This window comes from Macrobrachium nipponense, chromosome 48 (genome assembly GCF_015104395.2).
Source record: "Macrobrachium nipponense isolate FS-2020 chromosome 48, ASM1510439v2, whole genome shotgun sequence".
Lineage (NCBI taxonomy): Eukaryota > Metazoa > Arthropoda > Malacostraca > Decapoda > Palaemonidae > Macrobrachium > Macrobrachium nipponense.
In genome coordinates, this window is record NC_087223.1 from 6,803,341 (window position 1) to 6,817,448 (window position 14,108).

At 39.2% G+C, this 14,108-nt stretch overlaps 2 protein-coding genes across 2 annotated transcripts in view; one reads left to right on the forward strand and one right to left on the reverse strand.

The window, feature by feature from the left end:
- LOC135205014 (uncharacterized) overlaps positions 1-7,590 on the forward strand; it is a 50,446-nt gene extending 42,856 nt beyond the window's left edge. The window contains 1 exon segment of the mRNA XM_064235257.1: positions 6,648-7,590. Coding sequence (XP_064091327.1) covers positions 6,648-6,773 — 126 coding nt within the window. The 3' untranslated portion in view covers positions 6,774-7,590.
- A 1,083-nt stretch (positions 7,591-8,673) lies between these two features.
- On the reverse strand, positions 8,674-12,672 carry LOC135205015 (cysteine-rich PDZ-binding protein-like). The gene is made up of 3 exons (XM_064235258.1): positions 12,373-12,672; positions 9,851-9,967; positions 8,674-9,077 (listed from the first exon to the last, which is right to left on the reverse strand). Exons 1-3 carry the CDS (start codon positions 12,406-12,408, stop codon positions 8,928-8,930), a joined length of 303 nt encoding a protein of 100 aa, XP_064091328.1. The 5' UTR covers positions 12,409-12,672; the 3' UTR covers positions 8,674-8,927.
- Between the last annotated feature and the right edge of the window lie 1,436 nt (positions 12,673-14,108).

The following is a 14,108-nucleotide window of genomic DNA, read 5'->3' on the forward strand; positions in this document are numbered from 1 at the left end:
TTTTTGGTGACGTATTCTGTTTTTTCTCTGGCTTGGCATACGCTTATTGTGGACTGTTTTTCGACTTTGGTTTTGACTACTCTTTCACGATTGTCTGACGCTAAGGCTTCACCTATGTTTAGAGTTTGCAGTAGGGAAGACTGTAAGGTTAGGCTGCCTAAATCGGCATTGGATCCGCATAGTATTTGCGCTAAATGCAGGGAGAATGAATGTTCTTTTATTAACACCTGTGTGGAATGCGAGAACCTTACGGAGCTTGAATGGAAGGAATTATCATCATATGTTAGGAAGCGAGAGAGATAGAGTGAGGAAGGCTTCAGCTAGTCATCTAGTAGATCTTGCTCATCCTTAGAACAAGAAATTAACTCTCCATCTAACAATTTTTTTTCCCTTAGCCTCAGCTGCTTCTCCCTGTTCTGAATCCAAAGATTCTTCGTCAGAGAGGGAAAATGTAAAAGCTTCAATTAAGAAACTTCAAGCTCAGCTACGAGCTCTAAACCAAGGTAAGAGTGGTGATAGTGACTTGTGCAGTGTCCCCAGTGCAGTGGAGGGGGCGTCTGACCGGTTCCTCATTGCTCTAGGCCTAGACCTCTTCCCAAACTCCCAGGACCAGGGGAGGGGAGGAGGAATGTCGAAAGCCGCAGGGAGGATGCAGAACATCCCCAACGGTCAGGCGTCCCTTCGGCAGATCCTGTTGTTAAGTCCCAGGCTGCCTCGGATTGCCGCAAGAAAAGGCGTCCTAAAGGAGTGTTTTTCGGCCTCAGACTTTCCTCTCCTAGACGAGGATGGAGTTCGGCCTCCCGTTGCGCCCTTTGAAGAGAGCCGGAAGGGCGTCTAAAGGAGACGCTGCTGACTCCAGCCCAGAGCGTTTTCCCAGAGGATTGGCCTTCGGGACCCTAAGAAGACTAGACAAGAGGAGCCTGCTCTTCAGGATCCGACTAAGAAGTTTTTGGTTAATCTGCAAGAGCAATTAGCTTCGCTCGTAGGCTCTTTTGCTAAGGACTCTACAAGGAGGAAGGATGTCTCGCTCCCTGTTAAGAGTTCGCTAAGCGTCCTTCTTCGTATAGGAGAGAACTCTCACGATCTCCAGGACGTTTATCGCCTTCGTCGAGAGACTCGTCGGATATGAGTTGTTCTCCTGAGAGAAGAGCCCTTTCGCCCTATAGGCTGTCTTCCCCGAAGCGCCCTCTTAGACACAGCGCATCGAGCAGAAGTCTCGATCGGTTTAGGTGCAAGGAACCGGGAAACTCGATTTAGGTATCAGGATCCCTTGGGTCTTCAGGACCAGGAGCCAGACAGGCGCAAAGAGGCAGCAAGACGCAAGAAAGGACGTCAAGAGCCTCTTAGAACTCTGGATCACGACGTAAGGATCTGCTACGAAGGCAGGAATCAGGCACCCTATGAGCCAGGAACGCAGGAGTCGAGGGCGCCAGGGAGTCAGGGCGCCAAGGAGTCAGGGAGACGCCAGGAGTCAGGGCGTCAGGAGTCAGGGCGCCAGGAGTTAGGACGCCAGAAAACAGGACGCCAGGAGTACGTTAGGCGTCAAGTGTTAGGGCGCCAAGAGCCTGTTAAGCTTCAGGAATCAGGACGCGGGGATCTTTTCAAGAGCCCTGAATTCAGGACGCCAGGAGCCTAGCAAGCGCCACGAACCCGACGAACCTAGACAACAAGAGTCTAGTAGGCACAAGAGTGTTTCCGACAGACAGGAGCCTCACTTCTTCGTATAGGAGTGCTAATGTTCAGCGCTCCCCTTCTCGGGAAAGGAGTTCTTCTCCCGGGAAGAGCCAGATCACTCCAAAACGATCCTCCTTCTGTAGATCAGTTGGACAAGGTATCGGAAGACGAAGAGCCTGTAGAATGTAGCAGTTTCGGACTACAAGAGACTTTCTCTTTTGCTGCTAAAGGAGTTCGGAGACTCCCTTCATCCTGCGGACCCTCCTTCACCAGGATCGTTGATGTCCAGCACTAAAGCTCTCAAATCGTCTTCCTTCGTTTAAGATGCGCCCCGCTCTTTGTATGAAAAAGGCATTGAAAACTTTTTCAGAGTGGTTGACTTCCAGAAGGGAAGCGGGCAAGACAGTTTTTTCCCTGCCCTCCTTCCAAGTTAACAGGCAAACCAGGAAGGTGGTACGAGACCAAAGAGCCGATGGGGTTAGGTTCTGCCTTCTTCCGCGGATGCGGATTTTGCTTCCTTAGTGGACTCTGCTAGGAGGAAGTCGTTGCTGTCTGCTAAGGCGACTTGGGCATGTGTGAGCTGGACCACCTTCTAAAGGGCCTCTTTAAAAACCCTAGAAGTCTTCAACTTTATGGACTGGGGCTTTAGGAGCATTAGCGAAGAGAGCTCAGGACACGGACTTTGTTTCCATGGAGGAACTTTCGAGCGTCCTGGCTTGCCTGGACAGAGCGGTCATGGACGGTTCTGTGGGAAGTTGCCTCTCTTTTTGGAACGGAGTATTGAAGAAGAGATCTGTCTTTAGCTCTTTCTTAGCAAGAGCAGTATCACCCTTACAAAGGACATCTCTTCTTTTTGCTCCTTTATCCCCGCACCTTTTTCCACAAGAGACGGTTAGAGAGGTTTCGAAATCTCTTACGGAGAAGGCAACTCAAGATCTCCTCACGCACTGCAGAGCCAAGAAAGTTTAGGCCGGCAGTGCCGATAGAGAAGAAAGAGAGACCCTCTTTTGTTCAGCCCTTTCGAGGGCCTCCTCTTCTAGAGCCCCCTCTTAGAGGTCGAAGACCAGAGAGAAAGAGTAGACCATCTAGAAGGTCCTTCGGGAAGTCTAGATGAACAGCAAGTCCTCCAGACGAAAGTAGGCGCCAGGCTACTCCACTTTGCCAAAGTCTGGGCGCAGAAGGGAGCGGACTCCTGGTCCCTCTCTATCCTGAAAAAAGGATACTTGATCCCCTTCAGGGAGAATCCTCCCTTGACGACAACTCCAAGGGAGTTGACCGCCAGATACTCGGATCCGGTCCGAAAGCTTGCTATGTTGCAAGTAGTGGAACAGATGATTTCCAAGGAAGCGGTAGAACTGGTTCAAGATCTCCAGTCTCCAGGATTCTACAATCGGCTATTCCTGGTACCGAAAGCATCGGGGGGATGGAGACCAGTTCTAGACGTCAGTGCCCTGAATTTCTTTGTCTTGAAGAAGAAATTTTCAATGGAGACGTCTTCCTCTGTTCTATCTGCTCTTCGTCCAGGGGACTGGATGGTGTCCCTGGACCTTCAGGATGCGTATTTCCATGTGCCAATTCATCCGGCAGCAAGGAAGTATCTGAGGTTCATGTTCCAAGGGAAAGTGTTCCAGTTCCGAGCGATGTGCTTCGGACTTTCGACTGCCCCTCAAGTCTTTACGGACATCATGAAGAATGTAGCTTATTGGCTACATCTGGAAGGGATCAGGATCTCGTTATATCTGGACGATTGGCTAATAAGAGCCCAATCGGAGAAAAAATGTCTGGAGGACCTTTTAGTTACTCTAAAGTTGACAAAGTCCTTAGGACTTTTTGTAAATCACGAGAAATCCATGCTGACTCCCCAGCAAAGTATTGTCTATCTGGGGATTCAGATGGATTCTCGGGATTTTCTAGCGTATCCTTCGCAGAAAGGAGAGAACGCTGCCTAGAAAAGGTGTCAGTCTTCTTAAGGAAAGAACATTGTTCCGCGAGGGAATGGATGAGCTTGCTGGGGACCCTCTCCTCGATGGAACAGTTCGTTTCCTTAGGAAGACTTCACCTACGACCCCTTCAATTTTATCTGAAGGAGAAGTGGGATTGGAAGTCCAACAATCTGGGAGAGACTTTTCCAATCTCGAAACGGATCAAGGAGAATATCCGTTGGTGGTTAGATCCACAGAAACTAAGCAAAGGAATCTCCCTTCGCTTACAGAAGAACCCGCGCCTAGCGTTTGTTTGCAGACGCCTCAGATTCAGGGTGGGGAGCGACCCTAGGTTCGCAAGAAGTGTCAGGCATTTGGGAAGGAGAACAAGTGTCCTGGCACATCAACAAGAAAGAGCTAACAGCCATTCATCTAGCTTTGGTTCATTTCGAGGAAACAGGTCTCAGGTCTGGGGATTCAGATTCACTCGGACAACACAACAGCCCTCGCTTATATAAAGAAGCAAGGGGGGACGCATTCCTTTCCCTGTACGAATCAGCAAAGGATCTGCTGATTTGGGCACAGGAAAGGAAGATCTCTCTCCTCACAAGGTTTGTGCAGGGAGAGAAAAATGTCCGGGCAGATCTGTTAAGCAGAAAAGAACAAGTCCTACCCACGGAATGGACTCTCAATCCTCAGATTTGCCAACAACTTTGGCATCTGTGGGGGAAGGCCCAATATAGACCTGTTCGCGACCAACAAGAATCACAGATTAGAAACCTATTGCTCCCCGATCTCGGATCCTCAAGCATAGCAGTAGACAGCTTTCTGCTAGATTGGACGGGCTTGGACGCGTACGCCTTCCCTCCTTTCAAGATAGTAGGAGAAGTGTTGAGGAAGTTCGCTTGCTCGGAAGGAACAAGAATGACCCTCATCGCTCCCTTTTGGCCGGCTCTCGATTGGTTTCACAGAGGTGCTGGAGTTGGTTAGTGGATTTTCCAAGATCGCTTCCACTAAGGAACGATCTTCTCAAACAACCCCACTTCGACAGGTTTCACAAAAACCTCCCCGCTCTAAGTCTGACCGCCTTCAGACTGTCGAAGGACTTGTCAGAGCAAGGGGCTTTTCACGAGAAGTGGCGAAGGCTATTGCAAGAGCCAGAAGAGTCTCCACTTCTAAAGTATATCAGTCGAAGTGGGAGTTGTTTAGAAGATGGTGTAAGGAAAAGAAAATATCCTCCTCCAGTACCTCTGTAACTGAAATCGCAGATTTTCTCCTATATTTGAGAAAAGACTGTAACCTGGCAGTTTCAACAGTGAAGGGTTACAGAAGTATGCTGGCCTCAGTTTTTCGACATAGAGGAATAGATCTGACAAACAATAAAGATCTTCATGACCTTATAAGGTCTTTTGAGACCACGAAAGAACATGTAATCAAGAAGCCTAGCTGGAACTTGGATGTGGTCCTCAAGTTCCTAATGTCGGAAAAATTCGTACCGTCTCACGCAGCTTCGTTTAGGGACTTAACAAGAAAGTCTTTATTCCTTTTTGCGTTAGCAACAGCCAAGAGAGTGAGCGAGTTGCAAGCTTTGGAAGGTAAAGTGGGGTTTAAGAAAGATTCAGCGATTTGCTCCTTTCAACCATTTTTTTCTAGCGAAAAAATGAAAATCCCTCAAAGCCTTGGCCAAGAAGCTTTGAGATAAAAGGAATATCTTCATTAACAGGGAGAGAACTAGAAAGGACTTTGTGTCCAGTCAGGGCACTCAAGTTCTACCTGGAGAAGAAGAAGTTGCTGAAAGGTACAGAAGAAAGTCTTTGGTGCTCTGTAAGAGATCCGAAAAGAGCGATTTCTAAGAACGCCCTTACATTCTTCATAAAAGATGTAATAAGGGAAGCTCACCTTAAATGCGAAGAAGAGCATTTCAAGGTTCTCAGAGTGAGAGCTCATGAAGTGAGAGCCATAGCTACGTCGATGGCATTTCACAAAACATGGTCGCTTCAGGCTCTTATAGAGTCGACATTTTGGAGATGTAATTCGGTGTTCGCCTCGAATTACCTAAGAGATGTTAAAATTTCGTACGAAAAGTGCTTTGCTCTGGGAGCGTATGTTTCGGCGAATTCAGTGCTGGGAGAAGGGGCTGAGGCTAATCCTTCCTATGTAGTTTAAGGTTTAAATTACTGTTTATTGGTGGTTGTTTTTATTGGTTAATTGTCAGAGGGAATAGGGACCCTCTTACAATTCATAGATTGTAACAAGACTAACATGGTCAGGTGATCGGGATTGGCTTCAGTGCTCTTTGTGATTTGTTTAATAACCTTAACTCTGTCATGTAAGAGGGCGAGTCTCCATTGATATGACAAAAGGTCAAGGCTCTACCATGTAAGTGGGTCAGCCCCCATTGGTACGATCCAGTATAGGCTCTGTCGCGTAAGCGGGCTAGCCCCCATTGACACGATCCAAAGAGTTATTCAACCATAGGTTCATTCCTCGTTGAAACTCTTGAGGCAAGCAGACTCATCGACAGTAGTCATGAAGTCTTCAGCCCAATAAGGTAGGAACTATGGATTATGTTATCCAAGAACATAGGTTGTTTTTTCCTGTTTTTTAATGTATTTAGTTTAAATATTATTTTGTTTTTAGCTGTCTCTTGCCCGCCACCAAGGGTGCCAATCAGCTAAGTATATATCTGCTGGGTAAGTTACTTGTACAAAAATGATATTGTTAAGATACAATAAAGTTTTGTACATACTTACCTGGCAGATATATACGATTAATGGCCCACCCAGCCTCCCCTCAGGAGACAGGTGGAAGAGAAATTATGGCTTAGAAAACGGGAATAGTTCCAGACCCCGCCACCCAGCGGCGGGAATGGTGGATCACCTGACCTACCTGTCGCGTGTGCCGCGAGTTTTGAAATTCTGTCGGGACGACCGAGTCTATAGCTAAGTATATATCTGCCAGGTAAGTATGTACAAAACTTTATTGTATCTTAACAATATCATTTTTAACAATGTTGCAATATCATCTAACCTTGCAAAATTCCCCTTCCAGAGTGGGCTGTCACATCCTGGCATGGCCATACACGTTGCTGCTGAAATCGCTAACATTAAGAGACTCGGCCTCCAGGAGGTTCTTCAGAGCATGAGAGAGAACACTTTCAAGATGTACGGCATTTGAATATGAGGCCAGTGTTCTGCAGGTATTGCTGTTGAATAAGGATGGTGAAAACAGAGTCTATCGTCACGGTTATCATTTAATATTTTGAAAGGAAACTAATGTGTGAACATCTTCTTTTAGAATGAAAACCTTAATTGCCAACCATTAGAACACTGCAGAAGAGACTTGCCAAGTATCACAAATTATTTTACTGAATATTGTTGGTAACCAATACATATGATTTATTTTTGACTGAGGAGTCCTCTTATTGAAATGACTTGTGCAATAGCAGCATTGCATCGTAAGTTTTTTAAAAGGAAGGGAATGTCAGCTGGTTTTTAATCTGTAATATTGAAGGGGAGTGATTCGGTTGGTAATAAGCGGAACTTTTTTGTAAAGTATAATACAAAGGTTTGACATGTAGTTATTAGATAGAAAGATTAATTTTTCAATCTCGGTTGTGTTCTTTTGTCACAAGGTATGTTGTATCATATTTTATCATGTCATAAGGTACATTCCCATGTTTAAGATATACTGTATCTATCCCATGTATTATTTCTTGTGATAAGAGTCATTGTATCTCCTCCTCTTCCATTCTTATTCTCTTGTTTCAAGTATATTTACTAAACTTGTACAAGTAACCAACTACTACATAACTCAGAATGAGAAGTATAACTGGAGGAGGTCAGTTTCAAGGAAATATTTAAATTGTTACTCAAAATTAACTTCTATACTGTCAGTGGAAAAAAAAAATGACAGGCTGTAAAACAAAAAGAAAGGAAACGTCGATTTGTAATCTTGGAAATTAGCTTGAAATTAAAATTTACCAACTGCTTTATCCTGCACTTTATTTTTCCTTCTCTGGTGAGCTGTTGGACCGCGCTGTAAGCCGAAACTCATTATAACCCGAAATATCGTAAGAAAACCTTGCTTCTAATCCTTTGGGTGTCTTGAAAATGACGTAAACTAGATTTTTATTGAGTTTTGCATTAATAAACCTCCAAATTTTGACCATTTTGGAGCTATATTTCTTCCATTGGATTGGTGTTATAACCTGGAAAAGGCCTTGTAACCCGGGATATAATTTTTGATGAATATAGGATGTGAAGTGTGATGTGATGTGAAGCCCAGCCCATCATAACCTGGGGAATGCCTGTATTTTGTTTGTTCAGCACTATGAAGAAGCATGTCAGCCTAAAAGATCCCAGCTTACTGACCAGTTTCTATATTATGATGGCCTTTTGCTAAAGATTCCTTTTGGAAATGTTAATGAATTTTACAAGGAAATTTCATAAATTGATTGATAATTGCAAAATTCAGGTTAGCTTTGGTTAAATACATGGAAATCATGTTGACTTGGAATATCTTGTTTGTCATAAGTACACCATATTATAGGGTCTATGTTACCAGACATCAGAGTTGGACCACTGAACCCGTAAGGGTGTCATCACTGCACCCTAACGGTGCACTATAGGCATTACTAAAGGTTCTTTGCGGTGTGCCTTCGAGCCCCTAGTTGCAACCCCTTTCATTCCTTTTACTGTACCTCCATTACATATCTATCTTCCATCTTGCTATCCACCCTCTTATACGATTTAATAGTGCAACTGCTTTGAGGATTTCCTCCAGTTACACCTTTCAGACTGTCCTACTCTCAATTTCCTTTCCAGTGCTGAAGGACCTCATAGGTCCCAGTGCTTGGCCTTTGGCCGATAACTATATTCAATCAATCAATTAGACCCCTGAACCATATGAAGTGACAGTGTTGTTAATAAAATATCCAGGCTGATCAAGGCAGTAATCATTATTTCAGTTTTGAATTTATTTAGAGAAACTGTAAGGACTAAGATCATACTTGTGTTAGCAGCTATAATCTTTCGTGATTTATGCTAATAAAAACGAAGGCTAGAAATTAACAATGTTATAAAAAACTCATTTATTGGTCAGACAACATGAAAGTTTGATGGAATAAAATATGCAAGATGCAGCGAGCCCGTTGTAATTAGATTCATCAAAATGGAATTTCGTTAAGGTTACTGTCAACCATTTTGTAAAGTGTACATGGAAAAGTTATAGATTAACATTTACAAATATATCTAAAGTTTATATAATTCTCTAGCACACGAGTATATAAAGTTAACTTTCACACACAACATACAGGTACTGAATTTTCTTCTAGGCAGAAGACTGGCAATAACTCTTTGTGTCCAGAATCTTCTTCCCACACATGGCGCATATTCCCTTCTTGTAGGCACATCCCTGACAGAAATTGGAACCCGCTTGGTGAACCTTTGTTCTGCAAATCCTGCATTCTACGAATTTTGTCTGAAAAAAAAAATTGCACATTTTTAATTTACTTTTACAACTTGTTCTGCAAATCTTGCATTTTAGAACCCAAGGCAAAAACTAATGGCTTTGGCTTGCAAACATTTACTACAGTACATTGTATTTTTTAAAGTCGAGTTATACTTCTATATTTTATACTTATATTAATTTAAAATTTACAGGTATATATGGTTTTAAGGACACCATTTGTAGGCATTACCTCATGGAATAAAGAAAGAAAAGTGAACCTTTTAAGACTAGGAATCAAACAAGCTGATAGTTGTCATATGAGAGATAAAGACTAAGGTAGAGTAGGTCTAAATGTAAACTATTATATAGAGTAGAAAATAAGTCTGAAACTTTTGACCAAATTTTTTATGGTTCAAACAATTTTTCAAAGATAGTTACTGGTAAAATGTCTAAACTCTTCATGTTTATCAACATTCTAGACAAAATACTGTAAACAGTAACATTTGGGAAAAGCATTACAGTATGGGGGTTAGACATGTCTTTTTTGAGAACTGATGGGGCAGTGTTTACAATAGTACGTACCTTGTCCATTTAACTTTTAGAATGCTTCTTGCTTTGGCCTAAATTTTATACTCCAATTAAACTTTTTCTATGCTTCGTGAACGCTTTGTGAGGTTTGTCTTTTCTCATATTGAGCAACATTCATTACTCTGGCTTTGCTCCCCCCAAATCTCCTTCCTGACTTAAATCTAATTGACAACCATCTTACTTTTGTTGAGTGGTTCAATAAGCTAGATACTCACGGTGTACGGATTGAAGCGATTTTTCTTGCTGGTTAGGAGCTTGTTTTCATTGATTTTCCGTCCACCTCCCTCAACTGTGTTGTTTGCACCAGCTTTCCAGGTGTCTGGGGTGATAACCTGTGAAGTTTTGCATGAAAAAGATTACAGGGAACAATGTAAGATCAAATTATATTTTAAAAAATCATGGTAACAGTTTTAGATTGCAGGGAATAATGTACTACTTCCAAGTACAAAAATCATTGTAACATTTTTAGATTACAGGGAACAATATATATAAAAGTATTTACAAAAATCATGATAAAATGTTCAGACTACAGGGACGAGAAATCGAGAGTAACTAATTCCTTGCAAATGAAATTACATGGAACGATGTACTTCAAGTCACATGCAAAAAACAATCGTGTTGAGAAACTATTTTTATAGCTGCATGATGTACTATATGTTACTGTTAAATAATTCCCATCAGATTTGCAAGATATAAATGCATATACACCTATGTATACTTTATTGGAAGTCTGGCTTTGTATTTACAATATTTCATGGAACACATTGCTTACAATACTGGTACAGTATACCGAAATTAATTAAAAAATATTAAAATTGATATGGTTCACGTTAATGATGAATTTATACCATAGTAAACCTTTCATGTTACTTAATGAATGGTTATAAACAATTTAAATAGTGTTAAACTGAGCTTTGTATGGGTTAGCACAAGAAAAGCATGAAGCATTTTCCTCACTGGTAATGTTAACATTCACAAATATCCTTTGACTTTAAATATCAATAAAAGAAAATCAAAACACCACTGGCTGTATATGTACATAGGTACTGTAATAATAATAATACATGCATACTTTAAAACAATGCGTAGATTAATTTGAAATGTACCAATACTGTAATCTGTATCCATCACTCAATTTCATAGTACATGGGTAAAGACATGACCTCAAAAAAAACCCAAAAAGTGGAATGTAAACAAACGTAATAGGTTACCAAATATAAAATGAATAAATATACTATGAAAGCAAAACATTAAGTAGGTTAATAAGTATTTTATATATTATAATTAGTAATAAGCCAGGAATGCAGCATATTAAATAGTTTAATATAAGTATAAAAATAGCAGGAATGCAAAAAAAGTAATGTTATAAATATATAATAAATACACTGAGAATGCAAAAAAATTAAATAGGTTTCATATATATATAAAATGAATAAATATACCATGAAAGCAAAACATTAAGTAGGTTAATAAGTATATTATATATTATAATTAATAAGCCAGGAATGCAGCATATTAAATAGTTTAATATAAGTATAAAAATAGCAGGAATGCAAAAAAAAGTAATGTTAATAAATATATAATAAATACACTGAGAATGCAAAAAATTAAATAGGTTAATAAATATACAATTAACAAATATACCAGGAATGCAAAATATGAAATAGGTTACAAAATTATAAATTAACTAGGAATGCAGAAAATCAAGATAAACAATAATTAAAACAAGAATGTAAATAAACAATGAAATAGGTGAATAAATATGTAATCAATAGACTTTTGGTGAAAAGATGAAATTCTGGGATAGTCAGCGTATAATTTAACTGTGATCTACAAGGGGTGGGGGAGGGGGGGGGGGGGATCTAAGATATGCAGCGTTAACTCTAAGGCTTGTAATTGGGGATCTTTGGTCAAAGGGCAAATGCATGAGTGGTGACATAGCGACCACCGATCCTGAAATGCGGCCACCTTCCCAAAAAGCTACTTGAATTTGCTACCATGAGCATCAGTCAAGAGTTGTGGCCCATCTTGGCAGCACACCAAGACCTCTACGCTCCTCTTGAAGTAAGTGTTTTCTCCTAAATTACAAAATATAATGGCATTCAAGCGCTTTTTCGGGAAGTGGCCGCGTTCTGAGAGAGGTAGCAGCTACGTCACCGTATGGTCATTTACCCTAGTAAAGGTTGCGTACCCTATGTTAGGTTAGGCTACGTTAATAAGATCAATGGTTATCACAGAAGTCTGGTCTCTGGCACTTGCGCTGACACAGCTGAAGTTAGGCTAGGCTGTTTAATTGAACGGAAATAGCTACATTTTAGTTAAAATTTCAATAAAAAATAATTCACTATCAGTGTTTATAAGCAAAATTAGTTAAAGAATAATATAGCTAGTAATGGTGTTTTGGAAGGGGGCGGGGCCGACATGGTACATAGGCTATAGGTACCTACCTACTATACTAGCTATATTACCTAGGTAACTAGGTAATCTAGACTAACCTAAATGCCTTTATACCTTAATGAAAATAATTTTAATAAATTTTTTGTTAATTTTATGATAATTACACAAACATTAGTTTTACAGACCTTAATTTTATAGATATATTAGTAATTGGGTTAATTAAAAGAAATCGCATACCTTGCTAAGGTTACGCTACTCGCCCCAGGACCTTACCTACTAGTAGGTATGCTCAATTCCCCTACCCAAAATTACCTTAGGGGTAAATTAACCACTTCCTTACCTTTCCCAGCTTCTTTTGACACTTTTCGCAGACCATTTTGAAGGAAAGTGAAGGATAATCGACGATAATTATGTAAAACTCGCCTTAAATGTTTACCCCTTCAAGACAACTGGTTTCGCGAGTCGTAGACAGCTGATCTCGTTTATTTCGTCAAGTTAATGGATTTAATGGACTTTTCTATGGTAAAAAAATAAAATTAATTGTTAAAATGATTTTAATAAGTTTCCACAGACAAAATAAGACTATATATGTTATATATAAACAAACGTAGATTGTCCAAAACTGTTTAGGCTTGTTATACCTACGGCCTTGATAGTCTTCTTCTTTAATTGCAAGATGGTCGACTTGGACTCTTATCTTTCTGGTTATTTTCATAAAATATCTGAATTATAAATACTTGTTTACTTTATAATATATATATATATATATATATATATATATATATATATATATATATATTATATTATTTAATTAATTTTAAATGCTTGTTTGCTTTTACTGTGATTTACTCTTGATCTAAAATTAAACTTCCTATTTCATTTAATATATTTTTAAATTACCTAGAGTTTGGATAATTATTTACCTTAATATATTTAGTTTTGTGGGTTTACTTTTAAAAATATAAGTAAATTCTTATGTAATTGTTTTAAGATATCTGTGTTTCGTGTCTTTTTATAAAATGATAAAAGGATTTATCGTTATTTCAATAATTTATGATGGCCAACTAACTTTTAAGGAAATTCGCAGTTAGATAGAAATTACAGAATGACTAAAGGGTAAAAAGTACCCGGAATCTTTGCAAATGACAAATACAACTGAAATATATATCGACAACAATTAATATTCTCTTTATATATATATATATATATATATATATATATATATATAATATATATATATATATGCTTAAAAAATCACAGTAGATGCATCTGACTTCATTAATTAAGCGAATACCACAGGAAAATGATAGTCAGAAATCCAAGCACTTTCGTCTTTAGTAAAGACGAAAGCGCTTGGATTTCTGACTATCATTTTTCTGTGGTGTTTGCATATATATATATATATATATATATATATATATATATATATATATATATATATATATATATATATATATATTAAATAATGAATACTTTTAAATCTTGAATGATATTAGAAATCGTCTGAAATTCAATTTCACTTCAAATATTACCATAAAACCTTCAAAATACCAAAGTAAATAACCAAAATGTCAAGGGTATTTAACCTTGACATTAAATTTGGAGATTATATATTGGTATTTGTATCTACCATCATTAGAATTCAGTTCAAAAATAGCCACAGAACGGGTAAAAGATCAAATTATCTAACTTAAAACATAACTTGAACCAAGTGATGTAACTTTTCCATTCAATTACGAGATTTAAAAAAAGATGATAACACTCAATTTGAATATTAAAAAAGGCCACAATATTTCCATTTCAGATAAAAAATGACGTCACTATCCGACATTTATACTACATCAGCAACAAAACCTTTTGAAAAATGGAGGAAAACGACTTCAAAACCCAACTTAAACCAAGTTATATAAGTTTTCAATTCAATTTAGGGACTGAAAAATATAGTAACATAAAATTTTAAGGTTAAAAAAGGCAACATAACGTTCAATTTAAGATTTAAAATTATAGCCGTGTCTAACATTTATATGATGTCAGTGTCCTCTCTGGGGCATGGGGATTGTCCTGGCCCTCCTCCTC

Bases quoted from the DNA above. Each gene is read 5' to 3' on its own strand.
- LOC135205015 (XM_064235258.1), bottom strand. From the start codon at position 12,408: ATGGTCTGCGAAAAGTGTCAAAAGAAGCTGGGAAAG. The intron at 9,968-12,372 runs GTAAGGAAGTGG...AAAACTTCACAG, and splicing joins GTCAAAAGAAGCTGGGAAAG to GTTATCACCCCAGACACCTG. The intron at 9,078-9,850 runs GTGAGTATCTAG...TTTTTTTTTCAG, and splicing joins ATCGCTTCAATCCGTACACC to ACAAAATTCGTAGAATGCAG.